The sequence below is a fragment of the Nothoprocta perdicaria genome, unplaced genomic scaffold (genome assembly GCF_003342845.1).
Source record: "Nothoprocta perdicaria isolate Ctin4 unplaced genomic scaffold, notPer1 scaffold_166, whole genome shotgun sequence".
NCBI lineage: Eukaryota > Metazoa > Chordata > Aves > Tinamiformes > Tinamidae > Nothoprocta > Nothoprocta perdicaria.
The window spans coordinates 1,724,221-1,750,418 of record NW_020454827.1 but is presented as its reverse complement, the minus strand read 5'-3'; the positions used below and the strand labels follow the sequence as shown (position 1 = coordinate 1,750,418).

At 55.0% G+C, this 26,198-nt stretch overlaps 2 protein-coding genes across 2 annotated transcripts; both read right to left on the bottom strand.

Moving 5' to 3' along the window:
• Positions 1–3,103: 3,103 nt before the first annotated feature.
• Positions 3,104–7,839, bottom strand: LOC112944312 (protocadherin beta-8-like). The gene is made up of 4 exons (XM_026035711.1): positions 5,328–7,839; positions 3,969–4,027; positions 3,795–3,883; positions 3,104–3,521 (listed from the first exon to the last, which is right to left on the bottom strand). The coding sequence occupies exons 1-4, from the start codon at positions 7,827–7,829 to the stop codon at positions 3,262–3,264; spliced, it is 2,910 nt and encodes a 969-aa protein (XP_025891496.1). The 5' UTR covers positions 7,830–7,839; the 3' UTR covers positions 3,104–3,261.
• An 11,642-nt stretch (positions 7,840–19,481) lies between these two features.
• On the bottom strand, positions 19,482–26,000 carry ZMAT2 (zinc finger matrin-type 2). The gene is made up of 6 exons (XM_026035713.1): positions 25,910–26,000; positions 23,749–23,842; positions 23,113–23,236; positions 22,292–22,365; positions 21,749–21,894; positions 19,482–20,318 (listed from the first exon to the last, which is right to left on the bottom strand). Exons 1-6 carry the CDS (start codon positions 25,925–25,927, stop codon positions 20,175–20,177), a joined length of 600 nt encoding a protein of 199 aa, XP_025891498.1. The 5' UTR covers positions 25,928–26,000; the 3' UTR covers positions 19,482–20,174.
• Between the last annotated feature and the right edge of the window lie 198 nt (positions 26,001–26,198).

Below are 26,198 nucleotides of genomic sequence, written 5' to 3'. Positions count from 1 at the left end.
GTGGCTCTCATGCCCCATGCATTACCAGACTAGAGAAACCAGCTAATGTTCATGAACTGTGCAGGAGTGTAAGCACAGGAAGACTTGTAAAAATAACTGGCTGTAGGGCTAAGACCTTGCATTTTTAATCACAGTCTGTCCCTCTGGGAGACCTTCAAAGCAAGAAGAACTATTAGACCAATGTGTTTGACCAGGCATGCCCTTTGAAGACAGGACAGTATTATGGTTGTAGTTAGGTTTAAGGTTTAAGCAAGTGCTATCTTCCTAAGACAAAGCCCTTTTTATCACCTTTTTTTCTTGATACGCCTGTACGGAGGAGAGATTGTAGTGGAGCTCTTGTCAGTAGAGCTGGATTTCCCCTAACAAAGCAGAAGGGGATGCTCAGGGTCTGCAAGGAGCTGGGCCTGGGGTGGTCTGTCTGTTGAGCTGCAGACTTCTCCTGGAAGTGGCCCGACCTGCACTGTGGCAATCAACCACAGGGACCTGGTGCTTAACGTGAAGCACAACTACATGTGTGTGCCTATCACACCTCCTGGGCTGAGGGTGGCCAGGAGCGAGGGAAAGGAGAGGATAGCAGTTTGCTAAAGGCTGGTTTAGTCTTAACAATAGGGGAGAAAATAATGCTGATAAAAAAACACTAGACAGTGAGACAATTTCTGCAGAGGTGACAACAGGTGGCTGCTGGGTTGCTTAACTACATAAATCACCAAAGACAGGGGTGCAAGTTGTCCTCTTCAAATGCCTGTGTTTTAGATGATTGTTTCTGAGGCCTCTGGGGAGAAATAACTACAAAGCTGATAGAAAGCAGCAGCTCCATGGGTAATAAGCCCTGTTTTTCATGCTGGTCCTGGATACCATGTACTGGGGTGTGCAGAGGGGATGGAGCTGAGTCCCTCCTGGCTGGCTAGAGAGGGGCTGCAGGGACATCTCCTAACACTGCCCAGCAGGACCTGAAAACAGCAGGAAAGAGTTTACCAAAGCTGATCTGGGAGAGGGGGTGGCCACAGCCCCACAGGGAACTGAGTCCATTTAGTGCTTTTATTGCTTTTTAAGGCTGTTAATACGTTTATTGTATCACTTTGCATAATTCTCTTTTTCTTCTGAAGCAATGAAACAGGCTAATGCTGTAAAGAAGTCTAAGGATGCAGCTGTTTGGGCTTTTTTATTGTTTTTTTTTTTTCACCTTTAGCACTCTGCAGAGGCCACTGGGCAATCTGCTTCCCAGAATAACATCCTTCATTCTACTGCCAGATCAGGACAGGGAGCCTTTCATCTGCCCAGACACGAGCAGGGACTGAAGTCACCAGAAGCAGCCAGATCCCTTTCATGTCCAAAGCAGTGTCCTCCTGGAGCTCCTGACCCCCATGGACCTCTTTGAGTGCCTCCCAAAACACACACGTGTACATCCTGGAAAGGGCACATTTACATGCTTGTAGACAAGGACTTGCTGCATTGATCTCAAACACTGCATTGCAGCCTCCCAAACTGTTTGCTTGGTAAGGCAACAACAGCCATGGTGTTGCCGACTCAGGACTTCATCTGAAGGCAGATCCCTTGCCCCATCCAAGCTGGAAAGCGCTCATCCTCCCTTTCCTCTTCCTTGCTCCTCTCCCAGATACAGAATTCCCTACTACCAAGCAGGTAATCCCTATTCCTGGCATACATCTGGGTTACATTTTCTGGGTATAACCCTGGCAAGCTGGTGGGCAGCACCAAGGACTCTAGCAAGGATCTAGAGGAAAGCTTAAATGAGTCATAGAAACAATGCAAGAACAAACAAATAAAATATTACAGCATTATTTTTAGATCCAGACCCTATCCACAGCACTATAAGGCCTGTTATGCTCATGCCTTGGCACAAATCACTGCAGAGTCTCTGTGCAAACTGGAGTAAGAAGATGTGCAATGTTTCCAGCACACAGTCCCTCCTGACCATGTCCCCCAGATGTCCCTGAATTGAAGGAGGGAGAGAGAAGAGTCCTTGAGGGTCCTGGCAAAATGAGTAAAATGAGCTCTCCTGAGGTGCTCCAGTGCTTGAGGAGGCCAGAGGGACACGCATGCCTGCTGGAGCCGACGGCCATGCTCCACAGCACAGCAGCAATTTCTGCTGTCAGGTGTAGCTGGTGGCTCAGAGACAGTGAGGTGCCAGGATGAGCTATTAAAATACATTTTTATTGGTACAAATCAGACATTGTGAAACAAACTCGGTCTAGAAAGAGCCATCATGCTCTGCACAGATGGGTTGGTCATGAGCTGCTGCACGACATGCCAGCAATTGGCAGTGCTGGCAGACAGACTGGATGGACAGACACACCATCAGGCTCCCACCACTTCCTCCTCTCCCTCCCCCTGCCCTTGACCTGGACAGGGACAGAACTGACGGACAAGATGCCAGACAATGAACTTAGTGGGCTTCCAGTATGGCTCATCCCTTCACAGGGTTCTTCAGCTCCCCAGGGTAAGGGAAGCAGCAGGAGATACACTTCTAGGGATAGATTTCTGCCATTAAGGTCCTGACAGCTTGTTAAAAGCCCTCAAAGAGAAGCAGGGCACAGGGGGAGATGTCTGCCCCATGCGCATGGGGAAATGTGTGGAGCCCCCAAGGCAGAAGTTCTCTCCAGGAGTCCTGGGCTTGAGGAACTGGTGGTGGCTTGGACCCCAGTTTTGTCCTGGTCTCCAGATCTCCAATCCTGCAAGTGCTGGATCACAGTCAGAAGGGAAGCACCCACCATGGCCGGGTTTGCAAACACTTCCTGGAGAAACCATGCACTGCTGGCTGTCCCAAGCGGGCAGTACATCCCAACATAGGTCTCGAGGCCAGATCATGACACCTGTACGGTGAGGCTGGAGTGGATCAGGCTTAGTCGTTGTGGGGAGAGCCCCTTCCCATGCCTTCTGGGGCAGAAATACACGCGTGCAGCTAGGTACCTTCATACAGCCGGACCAGACGAAGAGACAATAATGTTTACAGAGAAGGACTGTCCTTAAAGGGACATGACAATGGATAAACTCAAGGCAGATTTGCTGAACAGGTCATTAGACCCCCCACACCACCCACTGCCAACCTTCCCCCACCCCATCCCTAGTCTCTTGCTCCTGAAAGCCTTTCTGTGCACCCTGGGGAACCACAGTCTTGGCAGCCCTGTGGGATCCTCGAGTGGTTCATGCATGGATTTGTTTGCCCTGGATGGACTTTGCAGCTAAAATGATGTAAGCAACCCCAGGACCTTGAGCAGAACCATCCAGACCCAACCCCAGCCACTACTTCAGATCATTGTTGATAACCACATTGTCATGCATGTCACAGTAGGTTGTCATCTTCTTCCTCTTGCCAAAGGTGGAAAAGCTGTTCTTGTCCTCCTGGCTCAGAAAGAGGGGCCCATCTTTGCTGGCAAGCAGAGTGGGGGTGCCAGGTATGTAGACATTGTGTTGATAATCCAGAGCTGGTATCTGCCCTGGGTACAGGGGGCCGTAACGGGGGGTCCAGATGTTGTTGGTGCCTGCTGAGGCTTTCTGAATTTCTGGAAGGAAAGATGGGTGTGAAACTAGCTCAGAGGATGTCACATTCCATTGTTCACTTGGGAGGGGTGATGGGGGGGATTAGATCCATGACCCTTGCACACATGCCGCCACCCTTCTGGATGGTGGACCCCCCTCTGGGCTCCAGATGTCTTTTCCCCTTGACACACACATGCTACCCAACCACTTCCAAGAGCAAAGGTTTGTCCGCCTTTACATCTCCACCAAGTGGCAAGAAGCTCCAGCCTCACCAGCCCCAGTACCCCCATACTAACCAGAGACAGGGGTCATCAGCGTGCACAGCCTCTCATGCTCCTTCTGGAGAGCTCTGCGGATTTCCCCCATGTCTTCTAGGCTCTGGGAACTAAAGGGGGAAGAGTGATTCCAACCTCCCTGCCTCCGCACATCCGTCCACCTGCCCCTTCCGTTCCCACCCTGAGATCAAATACCTGTTGAGGGCCGGCCACTGCATGCTCGGAGGCAGCCAGTCTGTATTGGGCTGTTTAATCTGGAAAACACACGGAAAGGAAAGGACAGTTACCAGGGTCACTGTTGATTAGGACAGCTTTGCCCACATCAGGCTCTGGAAACGGGTGCGGGCAGCCCATGCCCCTGAATTCCCTTTTCAGGGAGGCAAGCAGTCTATACCCACCCGTTTCCACAAGGAAACTGAGGGAGAGCTGAACCAGCACATTCTCTTCCCATCCTTTTAGACATTTGAGTGGCCTGAGTTGCCCTTTTGAATGAATTGAGTTGCCCTTTTGAATGGAGGGCACTTTTCCTAATTCTGTTCATTTTAGATAGCCTCTTTTTCTTTTTTTCTTTTTCTTTCTTTTCTTTTTTTTCCCCCACATGTAACAGCAGCTTAGACTAGATCTAAACCCACCAAATGTGAGAGATACAGAAAATGGCTGGGGGAAGAGGGAGTAGAGTAAAAATAAGGGAGCTGTAAGTGACCGTAGGGAGTTTCAGGTGTTAAGGAGTATAGGTGATGGACTAGGAGCATCTGTCGGTCTGAGAGGGAGTTGGGCTCCTCTTGGAAAGGCCTTTTTATCAAAAGTCAAATATCCATAAATGGATTAGATGCCTCATTCCTCTCTATCCCTGTAATCATGTTTCCAAAAGACTCTTCCATGGCAGAACTTAGACATCCATGGCTGCAACACAGAAGAGCTGCCGCCAGCGCCCCGAAGCTGCCCGGGGGCTCTGGCCACACCGCTCAGCCGCCCTGGCAGAGGCAGCTCCAGTCCCTGCAGTGGCACCGGGGCTGGAGGAGAGTGGGGCAGGACCGGGACCCCGCGAGCAGAGCTGGGCTGCGGGACAGCCCCGCGTGGCGCGGCGGCCTCGCGCCCGGGCACCTTGTGGAGGCTCCGCAGCGCCGCAAAACGCCCCAGGCCCCTGCAGCCCCACGTCCCCAGAGCAGAGTGGCAGGAGTCCTGCTGAGAACCACCCCCTAACACAGGGGCGAAGCTGCCCCCACCACCCCCATCCCCCGTCCCCCATCTCCGCTGCCTCTAAAGTGCATGGAGGGAGGCGAGGGGGGTGTTATTTCCACCTGCTTCAGCTGAGCCTGCCGTTTCCCCCAGTAATTAGACCTGAAGGGGAACTCGGCAGAGAATTTCCTGCTGTCTGAGGGCTGCTAATTCCTGAAGTGATCAAAGGCTGGGGTTATTTTCTTGGAAAAGTTGTGTCCAGTGTCTCCCACACCAAAGGCTGAGGGCAGAGGTCTTTCAGGGAGAGGGACGGGGGGCAGGGAGGGATCTGCTGGGGCCCCATAGGCACTGAGCAGCCCCACGCCCCAGTGTTACCTGCTTGGACACCTGGAGTTGCTGGCCAGGCTGGACCCTCTTGCCAGGAGCCAGGAGTTGCCCAGGATCCTTCTCGTTGTTGCGGGGAGGGCTGCAGGGCTTGAGGAACATGAAGTCACTTTGGGCGGACTCTGGGCTGAGACAAACCTTGTAGCAGTAGCCCGGAGGACCCCCGGCAGGCACGTCCAGGCAGGCGGCGGGTGCTGCGCCCAAGGGGAGCTGTGTTGCGAGCTTCGACGCGGTAAGGCCGTCGGAGGAGGCGCCAGGCCTGAGGCAGCAGGGGCAGCGCGGTGGGGAGCAGCCACCGCCACGCCAGGAGTGCCGCTCCCCGCGGCATCTGATGGCCGTGAGGATGAGGATGGCAAGGAGGAAGGTGAGGGAGACAGAGCCCAGGGAGACGAGGAGGTAGAGGGTGAGTGGAGAGGAGGAGGAGACCTCCGGAGGGAGGCTGAAGTCACTGAAGTCAGAGAGGGTCTGAGGCATGTTCTCCACCACTGAGAGCAGGATGGAGACTGTCGCTGAGAGGGCTGGCTGTCCACTGTCCCACACCTGCACCACCAGTGTCTGTCGTGTCGCATCCTTTTCCAGAAAGGAGCGGAGGGTGCGCAGCTCCCCTGTGTCCGGTGCCACGCTGAAGAGGGTGAAGTCAGTGGCCTGGAGAAGCTGGTAGGAGAGGCGGGAGTTCAGCCCTGCATCTGCATCCACCGCTGACACTGTGCCCACCAGGTAGCCAGGCCCAGCTGATCTCGGCACCAGCTCGGTGGCCACCGAACCATTGCGTGGCATGGGTGAGATGATGACAGGCGCATTGTCGTTCTGGTCCAGCACAAAGACATGGACAGTGACATTGGCGCTGAGCGGCGGGAAACCTGCATCCTGTGCTTGCACTTGGATCTGAAAGCTGCGGATCTGCTCGTAATCGAGGGAGCGCAGAGCATACATGTGCCCACTGTCCGAGTTGATAGACACGTAGGTGCCCACAGGCATGCCGTGAATGTGCCCATCAGCAATGGAGTAGGACAGGTAGGCATTCTGCTGGCAGTCAGGGTCCAGTGCACTGACAGAGCAGATGGAGGCTCCCGGCGCGTTGTTCTCCATCACGTAGACACTGTACGAGGGCTGGAGGAAGCGCGGAGCATTGTCATTCACGTCGGACACTGGCACAGTGAGGGTGCTGTGGGTCAGCAAGGCAGGTGAGCCCATGTCCCGGGCTGTGATGCTCACATTGTACTCAGGCACAGCCTCTCGGTCCAGTGCCTCTGTGGTGACCAGAGTGTAGTAGTTGCGGAAGGAAGAGTGGAGTTCAAAGGGCACGTCAGGATTCACCTCACAGCTCACCCGCCCATTCTCCCCGGAGTCCCTGTCAATGACACTGATGACAGCGATGACAGTGCCTGGCGGGGCATCCTCCACCACAGGTGTGGACACAGAGGTGAGAGTCACCTCTGGTGCGTTGTCATTCACGTCAAGGAGGTGCACAAGGACCCGGCAGTGCACAGCAACAGCTGAGGGCCCACGGTCCTTGGCTTGCACGTAGAGCTCATGGAGGCTGACGCGCTCATAGTCCAGAGGGCCCTTCAACAACACTTGGCCACTGCGGGGTTCCACGTGGAAGAGATCACGGACATGGGGTGGTGCGTGCCCACTGAACGAGTACTCAATCTCCCCATTGGAGCCCTCATCCAGGTCAGTGGCATTGAGCTGGATGACCAATGTGCCAACAGGAGCATCCTCAGGCAGGCTCACTCTGTAGGAAGGCTGGTCAAAGGCAGGCACGTTGTCGTTGGCATCCAGCACCGTGACGAGGATGTGGGCTGTGCCTGAGCGCTCAGGGACACCGCCATCAAAGGCGGTGAGCAGCACCCGGTGCGTGCGCTGCTGCTCACGGTCTAGAGCATGCTCCAGCACCAGCTCTGCAAACTTGCTGGTGTCACTGCGCGTCTGCACCTCGAGGGAGAAGAAGCCATTGGGGCTGAGCTGGTACGTGCGCACGGAATTGGTGCCCACGTCAGGGTCCTGGGCACTCTCGAGTGGGAAGCGGGCACCGGGCACCGCAGATTCGGCCACCTCCAGCACAAACTCCTGCCAGGGAAAGGTGGGCGCGTGGTCATTGATGTCCTGCACTTCCACCTCGACACGGTAAAGCTCCAGCGGGCTCTCAACCAGGAGCTGTAGGTGGAGCAGGCAGGTCCCTTCCGCCGCGCACACCTCCTCCCGGTCGATGCGCTCATTCACAAAGAGGATCCCGTTCTCCAGGTTCACCTCCAGGTGGTGCCGGGCATCGGCCCGCGACACGATGCGGAACCGCCGCGCTGACAGGGTGGACACGTCCAGCCCCAGGTCCTCTCCAAGGTTGGCCACGAAGGCGCCGTGCTCCAGCTCCTCCGGCACCACGTAGCGCAGCTGCCCAGAGGTGCGGCGGGGAGCCGGGATACCGCTCAGGAGGAGGAGGAGAACGAGGCTGCGGAGGAAGATCTGCCCCTGCCTGGCGCTGACCCCCATGGTCCTGCAGCTCTCCACGACCTGCTCTGATGCGGCAGAGGTGACCCGCTCCAACCGCGTCCTCCGTCGCCTCCGTTCACCGCTTGCACTTCCAAGTAGTTTCGGGCTCCCGGTGGGGGCGAGGGAGAGCCCCGCCTGTCGCTTTAGCTTTAGCACCGCGTGGGTGGGCCGAAAGGCGGCCACTGGCGCCCACTTAACCTTTTCCCTGCAGGCTCGGGCGCCCCTGGGGCTGCAGTCCACCCGCTTTGCCCCCTTCTCTCCTGCACCAGAACTGGTGCGCGGGAGCCGGACTAGCCCGGAGCGGGGATAGGGTTAATCCCGAGGTGGAGGCAACGTCCCGTTAAAGGCACTGGGAGCTGCGGCGGGACCGACCCGTGGCCCCGCTCCCGCCCCGGGAATTCCCTGCAGCTGCTGCGCCCCTGCCCACCTAGATTAAGAGGAGCCCGGAACGCGGCGGCTGCCAAATCCCCCGGCCAAGTCCCCCGTCGTGCCGGATCTAACCTTTACCAGATGGTTAAGCCCCTCCAGACTTGATTACATTTCTCTCCACACCGTTTTGCTTGTAATGCGGAGTTTTTAATTAACGGAGCAGGGGGATTACAGCCCTGGATAAAGCTGAGCCCATCAGCGCGGAGGCACCGAGAGACCCCCCCGCCTTTCCCCGCTGGCTTCCATCCCCGACACCCTGCGTGCCCGGAGCCCCCCAGCCCTAATCCTGCCGCTATCCCGGTCACCCCCACCAGGCACCTCGAGCTCCAGCCGCACTCCCCCGCCGGGGCACGATGGCAGCAGCCTCCTGTAGCTCCCACCCTCGGAGACCCGGGGCCGGGTCCTTCCGCCCCTCCGGGGCTGCTGCCCCTGCGGGAAGCGCCGGCACAAACTTTGCGCGGAAAAGGAGGTAGGGAGGCGGGTGAGGACCGAGCCTCGGTGCGCCGAAGGGCGAGGGACGGAGCCAGTGGCAACCCCTGCACCCCAGTACCGATTGCGGTGTTTTCCTCGGAGGATCCTGCTGCAGTCCGGCGCTCCAGGCACCCGAGCAGTTCTGCGCTTCGCTCCGCGCTGGCGGTGCCGTCCCCGGGTGCTCCTGAGCGGGACGGAGCGGCCGCCCAGAGCCGCCCGCCCGCCCGCGGCTGATTAGGGCCCGGATAATCCCCTAACGATCTAGTTAAGGGATCGGCAGGGCTCGGAGCGGCTTTAGCTGTGCAGTGATATTTTACCGCTTTTGTCTCTGCCTGCCGGTCCCCCGCGGACTCCCGGAGAAAAGAACTGTCTGCCTCAACCACTCCCCCACCCTCCGCCCCCGAAAGACCCGCGTGGGAAGCGGAGTGCGGGGGCAAGCGGGGTCCTGGAGAGAGCACCAGGCTGCAGAGAGGGGCGTAAAGGGCTGCCAAGAGGCAAGTGGCTGTGAAAAGGATATTTGTCCCCGGGGAAGTCAAACGGCCACACATGGGACGTGTCAAGCGTGGGGCTGACCGTTAGGAAGAAGCGTGGAGCAGGGGGAGGAAGCGGAGCGGGGCGTGAGGGCAGTGCGGTGCTGCGGAGCTGGCGAGGGCAGCCAGCCCGGGTCACGCGTGGGATGCAACTCTGGGCTCCCGGCAGAGCAGGAGATGATGCCCGGCAAGCAAAGCCCAGAGAGTGCTAGAAGCTCCAGTCCTTGCCACACCGCTCCCCGGAGCGTCTCCAAAACCAGAGCTGGCCTCCTCTTCTCCCCTCAGCCCCTGAAAAGTGACCTTCTCGCAGCTCATCCTTGATCTGACCCCACTGTCTGCCCCCACTTTGCATTGCTGCCCACCCCTGGCAGCTGCTCGGCTCTCCTGGGTGTCCCCACAGCCCTCGGGGGCTGCCCAGGCAAGAGGAGGTGTTTGGGGGATGAAGAATTTATGGAGAGGCGAGCAGAAGGCGGTGTGGAGGTCTCGTTTTTCTCTGCACCAATCCTCTCCCATCTCCGACCAAGCAAATGCTGGGAAATTCCCCAAGCTGCTCTCACCCCTTTGTCTGACTCAGATTAAAATATTAATTCTGCACTCCCCCCCACTCCCCGCAATCTGCTCCCGGAGGGATCCCTGCCCTGCCCCCTGCCTCGCAGCCCCCTTGCTCGCCCTGCGGAGCCGCAGTCTCTCCCGCCCGCTCCTGCTGTCCTTTCCCGGCTCCGCTTCCCCACCGCCCCCTCCGCTGCTCCACTCCACTGCTCCCCAGCCTCATTGCCGCTGCTCCGGGTAGGAGGAATCTGCCCATCTCCCCTCCCTCCCGCCTTGCCTTCCTCCCAGCGGGGCCTTCTAGCGCAATCTTGTTCCTCTTCCTCACCCCCTCAAACCCTGTGTGTGTGTTTGTGTGTGCGCTTCCTGACTCCCGCAGGCCTCGAACCCCATCAGGCCACCCCTCTCTATGCATGTTATCAACCACTGCACCTGCTTGTCCAATCCTTCCTGGTCGTCCTCTCCCCCACGTTCAGCGTTTTGGAGGATCTAGGTGAAAAGTGGTGGGTTTGGGAGTGAGGTGGGTGTAGGATTGTTCCAAAGATCGCTTTCCTGGTGAGGAAAGAAACAGCAGGGAAAGAATCCTAAGCTGGAGGGTGGTCAGGGGTGCTGCAGTGGGATGGGGGCTGACACCCCACTTGGCATCCTATAAATTTTAAGTGCTCTCCTGTGACTGGGTCATCCGGAGAGCATTCAGCTGTCACCCCCGTTCTGCCAGAGTGCGAAATCTCAGTGCAACTGCATGCCTGTTGTTGGAAGAGGCTGGAGGCTAAAGTGGAAGAAAAGGGGAGAGGACACAGCATCTTTGCTCTGAGATATCTTGGCAGAGGCACGTGGGAGGCCGAGTGCTGCAGGTCAGGGCTGACAAGCCTTGGCAGGCCAGCAGGGAAGCTCAGAGTGGGATGGAGCAGGAGATGCTGCAGGTTAGGAGTGACTTGCCTTGGAAAAACAGCGCAGAACGTGTCTGTGTGGGGGTCACGGAGCTGCCTGCTGGCACCGAGCCTTGCGCAGCCACAAGTCACAACGCTTCCCTGCCCTCTGCACCCTGAGGCAGAAGAGGAGTCTAAAAGCAAAAGATGCCCCTTCTGAGTATGGGCTCCTTCCTCCAGGTTCCCCAAGGGGCCCAGCCATGTGGCTCTGCAGCTCCCTTCCTGCTAGGAGTGAGAACTGTTGTAGTTTGGGGGACACCAGAGTGAGGGGCTCCCATTTGAAGGTCAGAATGGGCCCAGCTGATGCTTGTGCAGAGGACTTGGTTCTACTGAGCCAAGAGGCTTCCTTCATGATTGCTCCTGTCTGGGCGGCTTTGGCTCCCCGCACTCACTTGAGAAGATAAAAGCAGCAGCTCAGAGAGGATGATGGTTGTCCTGGTGTGTTTACGAGTGCTAGTTGGCAGTTAGCCATGCCTTGACTGCAAAGTTGCAAGGCATTAGATGCTCATCAAACCAGGCCAACATCATCTTGGTGTCCCTAGTACACGAAGGACATGGACAAGCCGGTATCTCCAACAGAGCCCACCAAGATAGGTTGGCTCTGGAATAAATGAGGTATGAGCACAGGCTGAGAGAGATGGGTCAGCCTAAAGAAGAGATAGTGAAGGGACATCTAAGTGGCTTCTTGGACTCTCTAAAGAAAAGATGGAGCCAGTGTCCTCAGACTGTAGCTACTGGATCAGAAGGAAATTTTTATTAGATAGTGGCAAAACCAAAAATATTCACGGTGGGAGTGGTTAAACCCTGAAACGGGGACAAGAGAGGGGTGGGAACTGCCATCCATGGACATATTCAAGCCTCACCTGGATGAGACACCAAACCACTTAATTTACTGGCCATCCTGTGAGCAGCTGTTGAACCAGAGACCTCCAGAAAAAGCATTCCTGGCCAAAATTATTCTGAGATCCCAAAAGTCTCAGTCTGTCATAACCCAGAATTGGCCCTAAAGGTGAAGGGGCCTGATGCCCAGAGGCCTTAGTTTCATGAAAGTTCAGTTTTTATGGGCAAGATGTTATTTTTGCAGGTCCCTGGCCCAAAGGTAGGATGTGGAGCTCTGGGGGATACTGGGAACCCATTCCACCTGAATGACTAGAAATCCCAATCCACAGGCTCCATTCTGCAATGTGCTGAAGTTGCTCAGCATCCTTCTATGCTATGACAAAGGACAGCGGTGTAAGAAGACCTTCCACAGCAGATAGGATCGGGCCCTTGGGTACACTAGGGCTTTCCTGAATTTCCTGGTATTTTGTAGATGGGAATAAGCTGAGGAAGCAAATCAAAGGCTACTATAGATAGGATACATTAAATTCTCTTGGTCAGACATATATAGGAATGAATGCCCCAAGCATTTCTGCCTAGGGTGGATGGAGGCTGAGACACTGACTCAGTTAGGAGCAATCCTCCCTAGTTCGGGGCATTTTTAGGACATGTGGGGATGGGCCCTCTTCAGCTGTGGATGACCTAGATCCATTTGTATCCAGATGACTGGATCCGTTTGATCCGTTTGTAGGACACAGACTTCATTGGTAGCTCGTAAAGAAGATATCTCTGTTCCTGCTCAGCTTTGGGGAGGGACTTTTTTGCCAGTTCCAGTCCAAGGCTGCAAGGGGAGCTGGTTCCATGGCTGCTGTCTCACTCTTCTTGAAGGAAAAGACCTTGCAAGCAGGTCTCAGAAGCAGAAAGCGGAAGAGTTCAGTGTTCGTTATCCTAAGAGCTAGGATTTGTCCTCTCCCAGGCACCTCCTTAGCACCTCTTCAATGTCCAGTGAGTTAATCTCCATGAGAGGTGGCATGTGGGGTTCAGCGAGCAGAAAAGCCAGGCTGAGAAATGCTGTGATCCTTGCACAGGAGCAAAGCAGCAGCTCCGGAGGAGAGCAGGTGACACGACTCCTCTGTTAGGCACCGTGTGACTCGTCCTGGGATATTGCACCCCGTGTCTGTGCCTGCAGGTTTGAAAGGCTTGCGAAAAAATGCCATCAAGGGACATACTTAAATGAAACAGGCTGAACTTTTTATTCAAAAGAAGCTGGAGGTGGTTTTGACTGTAAGGTCAGAGAGAAGTCACTAGGAGGAAATGCCAAGGACAACGAGACATTTAAAGGCATAAGAACCAATACTTGAAGTTAGGGCCTTGGACATCTTCATGCATGGAACAGCAAGCGGGGACAAAACCGTGAGAATGGTTGATACTTGCCCATCTTTCAGCATCTGCAGACCCATTTGGGGCAGAAGACTGGGTTTCATCTAACTCATGTTTCCCGGTGCAACTGGATGAAATGGGAAGATCTGCGCTGGGGAGAAGGTTCAGGAATGTTCAGTTTGATCTCACATTCTTCAGCAGAGAAACTGTTGTAGCCATCCTCTCTATGTTGGTGATCCCAGAAGACACTTTAACTTTCTATCAGAACGAGCTCCTGTAATTGCAAAAAAAGTCTCCTGTCTTCTCCAGGGAAGAGATCGTAACCTGATAACGTCATTAGGAAAAAGTCCTCCATGGTCCTGTGCTTGGACTCTGAAGTCTCCTCACCTCTTTTCCAGATTCTGCCCTTGAGGGTACTTGGCTGAATGCTCCACTCTCCACAGAAGATGGACCTGCTTTAGAGGAACATGACCACCTTCCTGGTAGAAAGCACAAGGGAAGGTTTCTCCTGGTTTGGGGTTATGAAGGAGTTATGTGAACCCACCAACTTGCTGCACAGCGTGGTGTGGACATGTATTCATCAAGAAGCTCCCATCAGGGGACCCACTAGAAGAGACGACAAGGGCAAGAGACTAAACTAACACATGAAACAGGTGGCTGCAGAGCACTTTCAGGTGAACTTAGCAAGATGCCTCAGTACTAGATAGCAGCCAGGTAAAAGAAGGTTAAAGGTATTTGTGGACGACACCAAGCTGGATGGAGTGGTCGACACTCTGGGGGGCTGGACAGACTGGAGAGCTGGGCAGAGAGGAACCTCCTGAGGTTCAACAAGGACAAGTGCAGGGTCCTGCACCTGGGGAGGAATAACCTCAGGCACCAGCACAGATTAGGGGTCGACCTGCTGGAGAGCAGCTCCACAGCTCTGGGACCTGGGAGTCCCAGTTGACACCAAGTTGACCATGAGGCAGCAGTGCCCTCGTGGCCAAGAAGGCCAGTGGGCTCCTGGCTGCATCAGAAGGATGTTGCCAGCAGGTCAAGAGAGGGGATCCTGCCCCTCTACTCAGCTCTGGTGAGGCCACACCTGGAGTATTGGGTGCAGTTCTGGACTCCTCAGTATGAGGGACGTGGAGCTTCTAGAGAGGGTCCAGCAGAGAGTGACAAAGATGATTAAGGGACTGGAACATCTCTCGTATGAGGAGAGACTGAGTGAGTTGGGCCTGTTTTCTCTGGAGAAGAGAAGGCTGAGAGGAGATCTGATTATTGTGTATAAGTTCAGGAAGGGGGAATGTAGGGAGGAAGGGGTCAGGCTCTTCTCAGTGGTGGCCATTGACAGGACAAGAGGCAATGGGTGTAAATCGAAACCCAGGCAGTTCCATCTCCATACGAGGAAGATCTTCACTGGAACAGGCTGCTCAAGGAGGTTGTGGAGTCTCCTTCTCTGGTGATCTTCAAAACCCGCCTGGATGCCTCCCTGTGCCCCGTGCTCTGGGTGTCCCTGCTGGAGCAGGGGGGTTGGACTAGATGATCTCCAGAGGTCCCATTCAACCTGAGCCATTCTGTGATTCTGTGACAGTTGCGGTTGATGTTCTTTCTGTCTCTCCCCACACATCTCCCTGCATTGATGCCTGAATGACAGATTTACACATGCATCTTGCTTCCAATTTCCACATCTGTGGGCTGAGTTGTTGGGTCTCAGCAGGGAAAAGGAGAAAAATCCATATTCACCTTTGCTCCTTGTTGTCTTCTTTTGCTATGATTCCCATGGAACCATCCTGAGTCTTTGGGGATGCCATTCTGGAGAGGAAATCCCAGTTCTTCCAGTCCTGGGAAGCTGTGGAAATGTTTCCTCCTCCCAGTTCCCCCTCCATTTCCTTTCCCACCCTCATTTTCAGGCTAGAGACCCTTGCTGCTGTCCCCCCTTCCCTGAACACCTGCAGCCCTCCCTGACACCTCCCAATACCTCTGTCTACTCCCGGGAGCTTGGCACATCCTCCAAGTATCCCTTTCCCCCCCACCAGCCCTACTTCTTTCTTCTCCGTCTGGGAGATCAGTCACGGAGGGTGTTGACACGTCCGACTCCCCTGGGAGGATGGGGAGCACGGAGCTGGGGGTGTTGTTGTGCTGCAAGGAGGCAGAGCTGCCACGAGCAGCCGCTTTGATCTGCAGACAATTACAGGGGAGTGTCGGACCCTGCTTCGCTCAGCCGATAAATAATGGAATTGGCGCGTTGACACAGACAGATTCCCCCCAAACTGTCAGCAAAAGGGAGACGGGGAGGGAGCAGAGAGGGAGGCAGAGTGACAGGAGGGAAGGAGAGATGAGCAGGGAGAGGAGGAGGAGGCCATGTGTGGAAGCAGAGGCAAGGGAGGAATGCATGAGTTTGGGGAGGCCCTGCTGCTGGGGGCAAAAGGATAGGGAGAAGGAGCGTGTGGAGAAAGGACAGCAGCAAGGAACCTGTATCTGTGCAGGGGAAGGAAAATGAGGCAGGAAACGTGCCTGATTGTGGGAGAGATGTTTGCACAGTGGGTTGGAAGTGGGCGGTGGGGGCGGGAGGGCTGAAATGTGGAGGTGGAAGAGCAAGAGGAGGAACAAAGGGCGGGCAGCGCCCGCGGCTCCCGGCTGCCCCGCGGCCTGCGCGCTCAGCAGTGCATGGAGCTCTGGGCGTGCAGCGCTCCGCAGCGGCGCCCGGACCCCCCGCAGCAGCACCCGGACCCCCGAGGCTCCCCGCGCCGCAGCAGGGGCAGGGGGCCGCACGCGCCATTTGGTCAAATGATTCCCTGGTGCGCGGCCGGCGACAGCAGCAACGGGCCCCGAGCTCACGGCTCCCCAGGAGGGCTCCCGTGGACACCGCGTCCCCGTGTCCCCTCTCTCCTGCTCCTTCCCTCCCTGCTTCTCCCCATCGCCCTCCCCGTTCTCCCCATTGCACTCATCCTTCTCCAGCTCTAAGCTGTTTGCTTTCTGGCTGTTGCTGGGTTTTACTTTCATCAGAACAGAAAACCTGCCTCTGTCGTGCTTGTGCGCTCTGCCACCAGCCTCCCACGCTCACGAGCCCTTGCGCCAAGCCCAGCACAAAAGCTCCTTGCAGCAACCCACCAGCCGGACAGCTCTGCCAGGGCCGGATCCTCTCCGGGGCCCGAGGCCTCTCCGTTCGGAGCACTCAAGGGCACTGTCACTTCTCCCTCAGCCCCTTTGGTGGCCTCCGCTCCTCCTTCCCTGGGGATGTCCATTCCAGCCGGTGCTTGGGCTGTTGCCCTCCATGTTACTCGGTGGGCTCTCCCCCAGCAGCAAATTCTTCTCCTGGGGGGAAACGAAGCGGGACAGGTCCCATCCCCCGAGCTGGCTGGGTTGAGGGCCACTCCGCAAGGTTTGTGATGGGGCTCAGCCTGTGCTGAGAAGATGAGGAGATGGGAGCAGCGGAGGGTTGACTGATGGGGCACGGGGGATTCCTCATGTCCTGGCCCTGCCTCTGTCCTCCCCCTTCCAGAGCCAGAGTTTGATGGCAGGTTTGCCCAGCATCCTGTTACTGGGTCAAAGTAGAGCAGGAGGGCGGTTTTGCGGGGATGTGTCCCACAGAGGTGATTTAGCTGAATGAGGGTGAACAGTGAGAGCTGCTGCCTAAGTGGGGCAGCATGAATGTACAGCCTGAGCACCAGGAAGACCCAGGCCCCTACGTGGCAGTACAGGGCGGGAGAAAGGGAGGGAAATGGGTGCAAATTGTTCCCCAAGCTGGTCTTCCAATGTCAACATTGCCAACAAGATGCTTGTGGCCTGTCCCTTCCACCCTGTGCAGTGATGCAGGGGGCCAGGCTGGGACCCCCCATCCCCTACATCCCTTCCAGTCTCTGGCGCAGCATCAAACCTGGTTGTTTTGCTGGTACGGTGGGAACCCTGGGATGGATCTGGCTGCTGCAGCTCTAGTCCCGAGTGCAGTCAGACGAGAGGGCCAGGCCTGGGCAGGACGGCAGGAGAGGGCAGGGCTGGGGGGTGCAGAGCAGCCCTCTGACGATGCACGTGGTGAGACTCATGTCTTCCCTTCCTGAGGGACCAGGACAGGGAAGAGAAGCAGCAGCATAAGCAAAAGAGATTTGTGCTTCCTCTGGGGTCTGTGGTGATGCTTGAGTGCTTCCCCAAGCACCACCATCAATATTTAATTTCACAGAGCTGGGATAGATTTCCTCAGGGTGACCAGAGTCCTCAGCTCGGCTGGGGCTGTACGACGTGCACAGAGGTCTGGGGTCATCCCCATAGGGTTGAGGGACTGCACACTATGAAGAACCACCCCATGGCCAGGCTGGAGCGGACCCTGCACCAAGACCAAGCACGAAGGTGGCTCCAGGCAGATCGAACCCCATTCCAGGGAGATGGACCCCTGGCCTGGATGTGGAAGAGGGAAAAATGCCCCTCCTTGCTTCACCAACCCCCATCTGGCCCAGTCCAAACCAGGGGAAGAGCTGCACCAAATGGGGCACAGCTCCAGGAAGAGGGAAGGCAGAGGGAGCGGACACAGAGCAGCTAGTGCAGTTAATGGTTTGGGGAAGGAGCCAGGAGAGGTGCTAAACTGGATCCAGCTTCCCTGCAGATAAAACCCAAAAGCAGGGCTATCCCACAAAGGCCCAGTCTCCCATCCCTAGCTCAACACGAATCCAGGAGAGCTAATCAGGAGACAAGGAGAGTCACTGCGGCAGTACGAGGGGTAGCGAGCAATGGGTTAACCTGCGAGAGCAATAAGCAGCCGTGGGAGCAAAGGGTTAACGCAGAGTGTGCAGGGACCGTTATCTGTCTTTCTCTAAATATTATTTCCTCCCATGAAACCAGCTTTTCATCCTTGGCTAGAGGCAGCTCCCGCTGCTGGGAATCCAGCTGGTATCACTGCTCCTGCACACGCGAGCGAGCGGCCAACACAAAGCGGAGGGAGCAGCCCCGGCCGCGCTGGAGCGCAGAGGCAGCCGCCCCGGCCCGCGCTGTCGATGGCCTCGGGCTTGGGCTTGGGTAAAAGGCTTTCAGTGAAAGCTGGGGAAGAAGCGTGGTAATGAAAGCCCTGCTCCCGGGCTGCTGCGCATGCATTTCCTCCTCCTCCTCCTCTTCACTGGGGAACAGAGCAATGGAGAGCAGCAGGCAGAGAAGGAACAGGACCTCCAAAAGGCTGAGGTGGCCCTAAGCAAACTCAAGCTCATCAGCATGAAGCTGCTCCATTTTGTCCATTTCCCTCTGGAAAGCAGGGAAGCATTTTCGGGAGCTGGGAAAGCTGGGCTGCCCCTTTCACATCTCTCCCCCAGGGTGCATGGGAAGGAAAGATCTGCTCCCTGGGGAAGCTGAGGCAGCAGCCCTGGACACTGCTCCAAGGTCACAAAGCAGGGATGCTGAAGGGTGCCAAGTAGCCTCCATCAGCCCATAGGGGCTCCCAGTCCCAAACAAATTCATGGAGGCTGCAGCAAGGGTCCCTTTGGCTGCAGAGCTGGTGCCTGGGGGACAAAACAACTGCTGCTAAACCTCGTCTGAAACAGCCCAAAGTTTTTAATGTGCGTGAAACGGCGCCGCAGCAGCCTCCCTTCTGCATCCTAGAGGGCACAAAGGCACGAGCGGCTCCTCTCTCCCGTTCAGCCTGAGCCACGTGCTGCCCTGTGAGCAGCGCCAGGGATGTGGCTGGAATGCAAGTCGCCGCTCGAGCCTGGGCACCGAGGCAGGCCTTGCCAAAGGCAGAGACTTGCCGAGTTGAAAGGGTCAAATCTCCAAGGACAGTTGTATCTGACTGGCTCTATATCATTTCCATGGCATCTTCAATGGGGATTATAATCTGAATTGAAGTGGAAAGACCCGAGGCAATGAAGCTGTCAGCAGTCTAAGATTAAGGAATTAAAACAGCAGCAAAGCATTATAGGATTTGTTCTAGGCGTATTGGAAAGAGGCAACTCAAAACACTTCAGCCTTTCTCGCGTAGCAGATTTCATAAAGGTACAGAGAAGGGCAAGAACAACGATCCCATCAATATACATGAAAGAGCAGCAGCAGAAAGGGAGACTCTGGGCTATGAAGATTCAGCCGCACAAAACGCAACACACGACTGGAGATGGAAGTGATCCACACAAGGTTGAACTGAGGTAAGGAAAATGCAGCAATGAAGCGGATTTAGGCGAGGGCAGAGGCAAAACAATGGTCAAAAGAGAGGAAAGAAATGGGCCTTCATACAGGCAATGGCAAATTCTGGCACACCGCCTGGTCCGCGCTGAGATTCCCTAATGGAAATGCAGATCCCTAGCCTCATCCCCTCCCGCTCTCCCACCCCCTTAGTTTTACACACGGCTCCAGAGCCGCTTTAGAAAGCAAAGAATGAGGGCAGCTGCCTGCACAGGGGAGTTGGCAGCTGAGCAACGATGCGCTGAGGGACAGCGGGGGACAACAAGCACTGCCTTCGCCTCCATCGGGCGCCCCAGGGGAGCAGTGCCAGCTCTGCAGACCTCAGGAGACACCAGCCGCTCTTCTTGGCGAGATGCAGAGGCTCCTGAATCAAAACCAAGCAGAAAAGGAATCAAACTCCTATTGGGCCAATAAAAAACATCAATTTATTTATTTTTTGGCAAGTTGCACACACTTCTTTTTGCCGTTCGTTCTATCCTAGCTCAATCCTGGAGAGGAATTTCTCCCTTGGATTAAAGATGCCAGAGTTATGCCATGAAACACAAGGGAAAACGGTAAAATAAAACAGATTCCTTATTGATAAAATACACAGGAAATTTCAGCAACTCAGACTCCATGTGGCCAACAGTTCTGCTCAGCACCAGCCATAAGGGTTCAGGCTGTACAAATCAGCACCACTCAGGATGGTACCTCAGCTGCATGATCCAAAACAAAACCAAGTCCTTCCCTGCACCATGGGCACACAATCCCAAAACAACTGAGCTCACATGACAATTAAAATAATTGAGTGATGCTGTGTGTACAGAACCACGGTACTTTATTGACCCCAAAACCTACCTAGCAGAACAGTTCCCTGCACACACAAGGCCACAGAGCACAGTAACAGGTAGCCAGATCTAGGACACAGAAGGAAATGGGAAGCTAATGGCAGGTGCAGTGTGTTTGCAGCACAGGAAGAACGCGGGATCTGTTTCCAATTCCTCCAGCCACCTTCTCCTGGGAGATTTACATACAAGTCCTCAATCAAGTCTTTAAAGAGTTATCCAGAATCTCCTGGTTAAAAACAATCTGTTTCAAGAAAAAAAAAAAGGAGAGTCCAGAGCTGCTCAGTGATTCTTCTTGGTTGAACCAAAACCAGAGAAACCCATCACAGCTGCCATTTCATCGTCCTCTTCAAATGTCAAGTCTTCCTCTGCCCTCCGTTTCTTCTCTCTCTGCTTCTCCTTTTTGTAGGCTTTAGCCTTTTCCTCCTGCAGTGACAAAAGAAAGAGATGAAATTCCAAGTAATTTGAACCTCCTTAGCTGACCAAGCTTTTGGGACACTGGGCACCACACAGGTATCCCAAGACCTACCTAGAACCCAAAACGTATCCAAAGAAATAAAAGAGCCAGAGGAAACAGTGCGCTGTGGTCTCCTGGGAGGTCTCCCAGCATCTACAGACCACAAGAGCGAAGTCACACCTGCAGCAGGTGTGATCAGAGAGAAGTGCCACGAAATTGTCAGCTTCTGCCTCACAACGAATGTCAAAAGGCTTCATCCGGAGCCAACACAGAGGCAGGAAGAAGCAGTTTCTAAAGCAGGAGATTCCCTGTTCTAATGACTGTGATGTTGGGAGCGGCCACCCGGCCCCTTCCCGAGGGGCCTAAGCCGCTCCCTGGAGCGGGCGCCGAGCACCCAGCAGCTTCAGGGCGTTTAGCATCGAAGTGTTTGCACGGCTCCCATCACGGCCCTTTGCTTCACAAGGATCGTGGCCAGAGAATGGCGCCAGGCCTGTGCAGGGTCACGTTGAAGCTCAGCTCTGGCTCCCAATTTAGCACCATTCCTATCGGTAGCTGCCACGCTGGGGCAGAGGAAGGCGGCCCTGCAGAGCTACAGCCCAAAGCTGCTGCCCATTTCCTCACTGCCATCAACTGGTCGGGGCTTTTCAGCCCTGCCTGCACCGCTGGGGCAGCTGTCTCCTGCCGCTTCCAAACGGATTAGACTCCACGCAGCAAAGGCTGCTGGAGAGGGAGCCCAGGGCTGCTTTTTGTGCTAGGACGCCAGCAGCAACAGCCCGAACAGGGTACCCAGCTGTGCAGCAGAGCTCAGGGCTCAGGCAGGGAGACTCAAACAGGCAGCAGTTTTAATATTTGGCTTTTAAATGACGGCTGATCAAAGAGAAGCAGCCACAGCAGCTCCCCAGTGCCCAGGAGGACGCTGTCAGCTGCCTTCCCAATGAATTTAATCTTCACTTCATGAAGCAGCCCTTTAAGCCCAGGTCGGGGAGGGCTTCGGCATCTCCCACATCCCTCACAAGCCTCTTCCCCATGTTGGGAGGTCACGCAGAGGAGCAACCCCAACAATCCCATGGATCATGTGGAGTTTCCGGACAACGGGGGACAAAAACACAGATCTAAGTTCAAACGTGAGGGATGGCAGATAGAAACCCAGTGCAGTGCAGGAGCATCAAAAGCAACTCTTGCACACGAAGAGGGAAAAGGATTCCCAAAGACACTGGTGGAAAATTAAAGAAAACAAGAACAAACCAACCAACCAACCTGAAAGCTGCATACCAGAGGCCCATGCTATCAAGAACAAGGTTTCCGTTGAAAAGAGTTACGAAATGGACTTGCCTTCTTCAGGAAAGATGTTTTTGGGGGGCCCCTGGGTGAGCAGCGCGTTGTCACTGTGCAGACTCACCTCCTCGCGAAGCTCCTTCATCCTCTCCTCAAAGTCATAATCCTTCTGCTTCTCCTCCATCTTCTTCTTGTTCACCTCAAAGCGTTTTTTCACCTGGTCCAGCGTGGAACGCTCCACCCTCATGGACATGCCCAGGTTCCTCTGGTCTAGAGGGAAATGAGCAGAGCCAGTCAGGCCGAGCCAGACTCTTCGCTTTTAATTGCCTAAAATTCAGTGCACAGCCTCTCCCTCCACCCCTATTCAGTACCTTGATGTAGCATCATCCTGCTGCTTGCCACTAATCCCCTTAAAGCAGCTCCTCTTGCCAGACTAAGCTCTCGCACAGGCTGTTTGTGGTTCATTCCTGACCCACCTGCACTGGATTCTGCTCCAAAGGGCAAGCAAACAACCACCAAAAGTGCAGTTTTGTCTCCCATGGCTCTGTGAGGCACTAGCACAACACTGTACAAGCACCAAGCCTTTGGTACACAGGCCCACAACACATATGAACAGCCTGGAGCGTCAATCAACCCGCTAACAACCACAGACAAAAACTGTCCTTACGTTTTTTGCCATTGATGTGATCCAAGAAGTTAATGGAGTCTTTCACCACACAGTCACATACGTTGCAGTAGTACCTGACAGGAGAAAGAGAGGCATCAGCTCCAAAACATGGGACAAACTTCACTGGGGACAAACAACTGGTTAAGAATCTCTGAAATGTAAAATCCACATGCGTTTTGGACCCACTGCTTCTGATCCAGACAGCTGCTCTGGGCTAAAACTCAAATTAGAGCAATGTCCCAAAGCCAAAATTCCTTTCTCCATTACAGAAGGGAGTGCTTCCATCCCTGTACTCTGCACGGATCCGTGCATCTCCTTGGGCATTGCTGGCTACTTGTCCGTGCCAATGAGTCACCTCCAGGCTTCTTCTCAGAATAGTACAACCACAAAGCAGATTTTTAGCTGCTCAGTGGCTTAGATGAGCTAAAAACCCTTGCAGCACTTGGCCAAGCACAAGCCTCACCAGCAGCAACCAAACGCTGTTCATCCAGCCAGGTCTCTGGCCGATTCTCTCATTCCCCACGCAAAGATATCAGAATTCCAGACCCGGATCAGCTGCAGGGAGTCTCTCCCTTAGCTAACAAACACCCGGCATCCATGTCGGTTCATTTTCATGGGAGGGTGAAGCAGCACTGGTAGCGAGCAGCAACGCAGGCAGGGGCTCATCCTGCTGCCTCACTCCCGTGTGTCACCCCACACGGCTCAGTTTCGGTGCAGCCCCACACTGCCGCAGCTCACCAGGCTCAACAGCCAGCAGGAAATTGCTCCTGCCCACGTCTTCCCAATCCAAGCCCGATTCCAATGCCCAGGCCACAACCTACCCTCCCATCTCTGACTGCGGGGTGGTTTTGGTGATGACGATGGTCTTGCCCAGCTTGGATTCCAGGTCCACCTTGTAGTCGCGGTGCCGCAGGAGCTCCCTTTTGACAGGCTGGGCCGGTTTGCCTGCAACGTAAGCAGAAAACCCAAGTTCTCGTGAGGAAAGGTCCAGCTTTATGTGCTGGATTTCGCGTTGCCCTCAGCAAAGAAAAGGCCCGTGATGAACCTGAGAACTAAAAGACTTATTCAAGAATTGCACTTTTTCTTTTGTCAAGCAAAAGGTTCCATTTCCTCTTCACTGTGCTGACCAGCATTAAGATTCTTATAAGCAGATCAGTAAGGCATCCTCTGCTCCGATTTAGGTCACCCTCTAAGATTTTCCTGTTTCCAGAGGTTGGTCGTTTCTCCCCCTCCAAACAGAACAAGCAGACAGAGGCAAAGGTTCACAGTAATTGCTTTTGGAACAATTATTTTCAACAGCAATCAGAAGAAAAAGGATCAGAGCAAGCCAGCCTTGCACTGCTGTTACTTCCCATTGGGATTTCCCTTTTTGCTGCTCTCTCCCGCTCAACCTCAAAGGGTTTGGGTGACTCGCTGCCAAATGAGCAGAGCTTGCCCGGGGTCAGTGTGTTACCCACCATCTTTCTTTTCTCTCTCTTCCGTGAGCCGCTTCTCTGCAAGTTTCTCATATTCATCTTTGTCCCACTTTCGGCGGAAGTCCAAATTCTTAGTCTGGGAAGGAAATAAAATGTGGATTAACTTGGGTTTTGCAGTTTGACTAGCTATGAGAGACTGGGGGGAGAATCGGCATCATTTGGCCTGCGATGCCACACAAAGATATTAAGGTGCTACATTATATTCCTATCTCCTGTTTTTGTACCCAGAAACTAACGATACAGTTTAACAGCATAATCCTCAGGATGCCTCTATCTGCTTCTTTCAGAAGAATTTCAAAGCGCTGAATAAAGTAATGAGTTTATCTTATGTTTATCTAATGACTTATCTATAGTTCCCGAGACAATTATTCGTGTTTTACATTTGAAAACCAGGCACACACGGGATTTAAACCACTTGATCTTGGACTCGCCACCTGACAAAACACAGGGAAGCCATTAGCTCATTACAGCAGGTCTTTCCAAAGTCAATTAAAAGTGAGTCCCCCTCCCCCCTAAATTAATTAATCCGCTTGATTAAAGCATATGCAGAAATATAATGGGATGTGTACACCTGCCCTCAAAGACATCAGCAGCATGTGTGGGTATTACAGGAATCCCAGGACTGAGTTTGCCACTAAACTCCCAGGAAGCTCCCCCAATTCCTATTTCCAGGAAGGAGAAGAAGGAGAAATCCCCTAACACTGGCTCTAACTAGCTCTCAAATCAGGGAATGAGGGGACAAATTGTGGGAATGAAGCAGAGTTGAGGGGAGGCCAGCAACAGAGATGTGCACAGGCTCTTCTTTGCGCAGGGAGCTCGGTCACCACCCGTCACATGGGGATTTTTACCAACAGTGGAGGGCTGAAGTGACCCGAGAACAACCCTTTTCCTACCCTCTCCCACCTGGGAGAGCCTCTTCTTGATGCCTGCACTCCATGCAGTAAAAGCTGCCAAGAAAAGGTCCAACCTCACAGCTCTGACACTTCTTTGCTTTCTGAAAAAGACAATTCTCAGATGATGAGAAAGCTGTGTTTCACTCGCTCCAATGAGTCCCCAATTTCATACTGAACGTGAGGATGGCGGTGCTTTAAACCACCTCTGGGAACAAAAGGACCCACAAACACCCACCACCTTCCCCAGGGCAGCCGAATGGAGAATCCAACTGCAAGCCAGAGAGAATAAATCCCATTTGGAGACACTGCAGTGCAATCATTGAAGGTTTTCTCCTCCGGCAATCCTTTGAATGGAAGGAACAACTACTGATAAGAATAAAAACGCCTTGGAGAGAGGGAGAGAGGTTCTCATTTACTCCCAGAGCTTCTTAAGCATTTTAAATGTATCATAACAGGTTTTATTAGCCACCCCGAGCAAAGGGGAAAGGAATTATCATACACTGCAAATTAGTGTTTCGGGGTGTTTTCCAGAATCGAGATTCTCTCTTGTACTTATTACCACAAATCAAAGCTGGTTGGAGCCCACAGAGGAAAAACTGAGCTCGCTGCTTCGCTCTTTGGTTATAATAAAAGGAAAAGCGTCTTTTCACAGATCTTCACCAGCCTCCCCGGGCCAAACACACTGCAACAAATCGAACGCGACTGCGAGCGACCGGTGGCACCGTCTGCGCTGCTCGATACCCAGAGGAGCTCTCCTTAATTGGTGCAGCAGAAGCAAGGGGGGCTGCAAGACCCCAAACCCCCATCTGACAACTGCTCGGGGGAGACATACAGCATTTCCCAAGTAAGTAATAACAACTAAAGCCCGAGCAGGGCTCTAAAGCCTCCCACTTGCTGCAGATGCAGCCATCGAACGACCTGCTCCGTGTCAGAGCCTATAGGAGACCTCGCCAGGCTCAAGGACGGACAGACGGAGCGGCCGGGGCCGGGGCCGCCCTCGGGAACCTGCGGTCGCTGTGCGCGGGCAGGCCGCGCCCGGGGCGGGCGGCGGCGCTGGGCCGGCACGCGCGGGAAGGAGCCGCTTCCACGTCCGCGCCGCGCAGGGGGCACCGCGGGGCGGGCTCCTCGCCCCAGGCCGCGCGGCCGCCTCTGGAGCCGCCACGAGGGCCCCGGGCGGGCAAGGAGGCGCGGAGGCCGCGAGCACCGGAGAGGGGGAGACCGCCCCCGCCGCCCGCCCCGCCGCCACCTACCCCGCTGCCCGACGCCATGTTGGCGGTGCCGCCGAGCAGAGAGCGGAAACGGTCGCGCTCCGCACGCCGCGGGCCGTAAAGCGAGGCGGTCCGCCCAGCGCCGCCGAGGCGCCGCCTCGCTGCCCCGCAGCGACGCGGGAGGCGCTTGCGTCACGCCGCGCGCCACCAGCCGGCTCCTCGTCTCTATGGTCGTCGCGGGCCGCCCGCTCCTCGTCTCTATGGTTGCGGCGCGCCGCCCGCTCCTCGTCTCTATGGTTGCGGCGCGCCGCCCCGGCGCTCCCGCTGCGGC

Excerpts from the sequence above, each read along its gene's own strand:
- LOC112944312 (XM_026035711.1), bottom strand. The coding sequence starts at position 7,829 with ATGGGGGTCAGCGCCAGGCAGGGGCAGATCTTCCTCCGCAGCCTCGTT. Across the intron at positions 4,028-5,327 it reads AACTCCAGGTGTCCAAGCAG|ATTAAACAGCCCAATACAGA; the intron begins GTAACACTGGGG and ends TGTGTTTTCCAG. Across the intron at positions 3,884-3,968 it reads CAGTGGCCGGCCCTCAACAG|TTCCCAGAGCCTAGAAGACA; the intron begins GTATTTGATCTC and ends TTCCCCCTTTAG.
- ZMAT2 (XM_026035713.1), bottom strand. Across the intron at positions 22,366-23,112 it reads CCGCAGTCAGAGATGGGAGG|GTACTACTGCAACGTATGTG; the intron begins GTAGGTTGTGGC and ends TTCTCCTGTCAG. Across the intron at positions 21,895-22,291 it reads TCACATCAATGGCAAAAAAC|ACCAGAGGAACCTGGGCATG; the intron begins GTAAGGACAGTT and ends ATTTCCCTCTAG.